The sequence below is a fragment of the Meleagris gallopavo genome, chromosome 1, assembly GCF_000146605.3.
Source record: "Meleagris gallopavo isolate NT-WF06-2002-E0010 breed Aviagen turkey brand Nicholas breeding stock chromosome 1, Turkey_5.1, whole genome shotgun sequence".
Taxonomy (NCBI): domain Eukaryota; kingdom Metazoa; phylum Chordata; class Aves; order Galliformes; family Phasianidae; genus Meleagris; species Meleagris gallopavo.
The window spans coordinates 111,941,313-111,945,007 of record NC_015011.2 but is presented as its reverse complement, the minus strand read 5'-3'; the positions used below and the strand labels follow the sequence as shown (position 1 = coordinate 111,945,007).

At 39.1% G+C, this 3,695-nt stretch overlaps 1 protein-coding gene across 1 annotated transcript in view; it reads right to left on the bottom strand.

The window, feature by feature from the left end:
* Nucleotides 1–2,842, bottom strand: part of TMEM47 (transmembrane protein 47) — a 134,677-nt gene extending 131,835 nt beyond the window's left edge. Inside the window, exon 1 of the mRNA XM_031556829.1 lies at nt 2,766–2,842. Within this exon, the coding sequence (XP_031412689.1) occupies nt 2,766–2,842 (77 nt within the window). The remainder of the gene's footprint in view (nt 1–2,765) is intronic.
* Nucleotides 2,843–3,695: the final 853 nt, after the last annotated feature.

The window sequence follows — 3,695 nt, the reverse complement described above, 5'->3', positions numbered from 1 at the left end:
AACAAACTAAAAAAGAAATAAAAATTTGCTAGGAAGCCTTCCTAAGCCTTTTTTTTTTTTTTTTTTTGCCACAGAATGTGACACTGGGAAGCACTTAACAGGATTGGCCATCAGTTTGCACAGAGGTGTGAATAGACTACGAACTGTGCTTGCTGGAATTATTAGACATTTTGCAACTGACTTTAACTGAGTTTGGATCATCCTTTTAATGAAGTACAGTTATATGCAAATATAAAATGCTGAGATATCTCCATAATTTTATCTCTGTAATTCTGTAGATCTCAGTAAAAATTGTCTCAGAATAAGGGAAGACATTCTTTAAAATATAATAATTTTTGGGACTCTGCAACAGTGATTCTTACTTTCAGAACACATCACTTACCACCACCAAAGACTTAAACACAAAACAATAATGACAAGATGCCCAGAACAAAATAGCTTGAGGCTTATAACACTATATAAGAAACAGCTCTTAATTTCCCCTGTGGTTTTCTGTAATCTTTGACACTGCATTTACATTCTGCATCACTCTCCAACGTGTGATAGAATCCCAGCATGGTAATATGAAAGTAAAACAGTTTCAAAGGGTTATATTAGGATACTAAGAACCTCAAAGACAATACATTAGCGATTGACAATTTTCATGAATAATTTTATTGCATTTTTATTACTTTGTTGTAAAAATGTCTGTGCAAGATGCAACACCATTATTCTTTTCCCTTTCACTTTCAAATGATTTTTCTTGATACGTCTAAAAATTCTTTTTTTCTTATAGTCTAAAAATCACACTTCTAGTTTAAATCTGAAATGTAATTAAAATGTACATTTTTCCACTGAGGTTGAATGGGTATGAAAATAGGAAATGCCTTTTTGCCCTCTTTTGTAACTTTATAGTGCCTTAATTTTTAAAAGGCCATCTTAAAAAGTAAGAATATTTTAGTCAGTAATTTAGTACTCACTTCAATTAGAATACTTATTAAAACTTCCAATAACATTACAATTAACAGTTTGAAAATAATTTTATTATAAATTCTTGCTCAGTAAAGATTTCTGCTCTGAAAAGAAAGCATATGCAAAATCACTTCTTTATCTGTTATTGTTGCAGTATAATTCTTTAAAACTACTGAGCAGAATTCTTAACTGAAAATATATTTCTATATATCTGAGGTGGTGGTTTTCATATAAATGATAAGCTTTCTCAGCTGCAACTCTGTTAAGTGCAGGAAGGACACTGCTCAGGAACAGACAGCACCACAATCTTGTCTACACCACTCAGCAGAGAATGGGCAACTCCATAGCTCAAAAAACTTATGTTCAGTTTGTGAGTTCCTACTGCTCTTCTTGACGTAATTTGCCACAAGGCCAAACTACTTCACATTCAGTCATCTGAGGATTGTAATTATAGAATTATAGAATGGTTTGGATAGGAAGGGACTTTTAAGATCATTCAGTTCCAATCCCCTGTTACAAGCAGCAACATCTCCCACTAGACCAGGTTGCTTAAAGCTCTACTTATCCTGGCCTTGAATGCTTCCAGAGTGGGTGCATCCACAACTTCTCTGGGCAAGCCACTATAGTATCTTACCACCCCCACAGTAAAGAATTTTTTCTTAAAATCTAGTCCAAAATTTATCCTCTTCCATTTTCCCCCATCCTGTCATTACATGCCCTTATAAAAAGTCCCTTCCCAGAATCATCTGCATTTGTTGAAATCTGAGCAGAAGAGTCTCAGATATAGATGGAAAGCAAGGTTTTCCCACACTTAGTTGTTAACAGTTTTTCAGAGCAAACACATAGAAATTAGATGATGTTGCTTGGGAACAGCAGCACTGTGTGTCCACTTTACAGAAGTCTGTTTGATTAAATAAGGAGCCAATTAGATGACCCAGAGGGCAGACAGCAGTTCTAACAGCTTTAAATAAGTGATGCCCACCACCAAACTGATAAGGGGCATGCTATATTATCTGAGATATGCTTACTAAGGAAGAAATTAATATTTTATACATATTACAGCATTAAAATAGTGGCACATATTACATCTACTGTTAATAATACTACTAAAAATAATAGCCAGAAAAATATACCATAGAATCATAGAATCAGAGAATTGTAGAATCATAGAATCGTAGAATGGCCTGGGTTGAAAAGAACCTCAAAGATTATCTAGTTTTCCTCCCCAGGCACAAGACTCTACACATGCTCTAGTTAAATTTCATCAGGTTCCTCTCTGCCTAGCTCTCCAGTCTGTCCAGGTGTTGTTGAATGTGTGTCAGCCACTCCTCCCAGCTCTATATCCTCAGCAAACCCAGTGGGGATGGAGTCTACCTCTTCATCTAGATCGGTGATGTTGAACAAGACAGGACCCAGCACCAAACCCTGGGAAACACTAGTGGTTACAGGCCTCCAATGAGACTTTGAACCACTGATGACAACCTTCTGAGCTCTGCTAGTGACCAGCTGTCAACCCACCTCACAGCCCACTCATCTATCCCCACTCTTTCCAAGTTTCGTAACAAGAATGGTGTGAAATATAGAGTCAAATGCCTTGGTGAAGTCAAGGCACACAACATCCACTGCTCTCCCCCCATCTACCCAGCCAGTGAAGACATCACAGAAGGCAGTGAGGTTGGTCAAACATGACTTCCCCTTGGTGGATCCATGTTGACTACACCCAACAACCTTCTTCTCTTCCAATGGCTTGGGAGAGGGTATCCAGAACAAGTTGTTCCATCACCTTTCTGAGGATGGACGTGAGGCTGACTAACCTGTAGTCTCCCAGATCTGCCTTCTTGCCCTTTTTAAAGACTGGAGTGGCACTGGCTATCCTCCAGTCTTCAGGCATCTATCTTGTTTGCCAAGACCTTCCAAAGATGATAGATAGAGGTTTAGCAATCACCTCTGCCAGTTCTCTCAGCACACGTGGGTGCATCCCATCAGGGCCTGTGGATTTGTATGCTTTAATTTTGGCGAGATGCTTTCTGGCCTGATCATCTTCAACCAAGGGGAAGCCTTCCCTTCCCCAGTCGCTCTCTTACCTACAGGGTCTGAGGTTCCTGAAGGCTAGTCTTAGCATTCAGGAGCAAAAGCAAAGAAGGCATTCAGAATCTCTGCCTTCTCAGCATTCTCTGTTACCAAGGCACCCAGCTCATTTAGTAGGGGTCCCACGTTTTCCCTCATCTTCCTTTTACTGTTGACATACTTTAAAAAAAACTTTTCTTGTTATCTTTACCTCCTTTGCAAGGTTTAATTCCAAGAGAACCTTAGCCTTGCTTGTTGCATCCCTACAGGCACTGACAAGGTTCCTGTATTCTTCAGATGGACAGGCTCTTCTTCCACTGTTCATGGACATTCTTCTTTCCTTTTAGTTTATCCATGAGTTCCTTGCTCATCCCCACAGCCCTCTTGCCACCTTTACCCAGCTACTTACTCTTAGGGATGCAAGGATCTTAAACTCCAATTTATAGGAGGGAGAGGAGGTTCTTTTAGTACATGTATACCCAACAATGAGATTAAGTAACAACGGATCAAATGTTAGCCTGACCAGTTTATTACAAGTCCTAGTTGCTTAGGGATATGGGGAAGGAAAGACAGGCGATAAAAAAGAAATAAAAGCAAGGAATCTTTGTAGAAAGCAAGAGAGATAGGCACCACCATGGATCCAGTGTGGTTTGTAGTATGTCCATTGATCTCAGGAT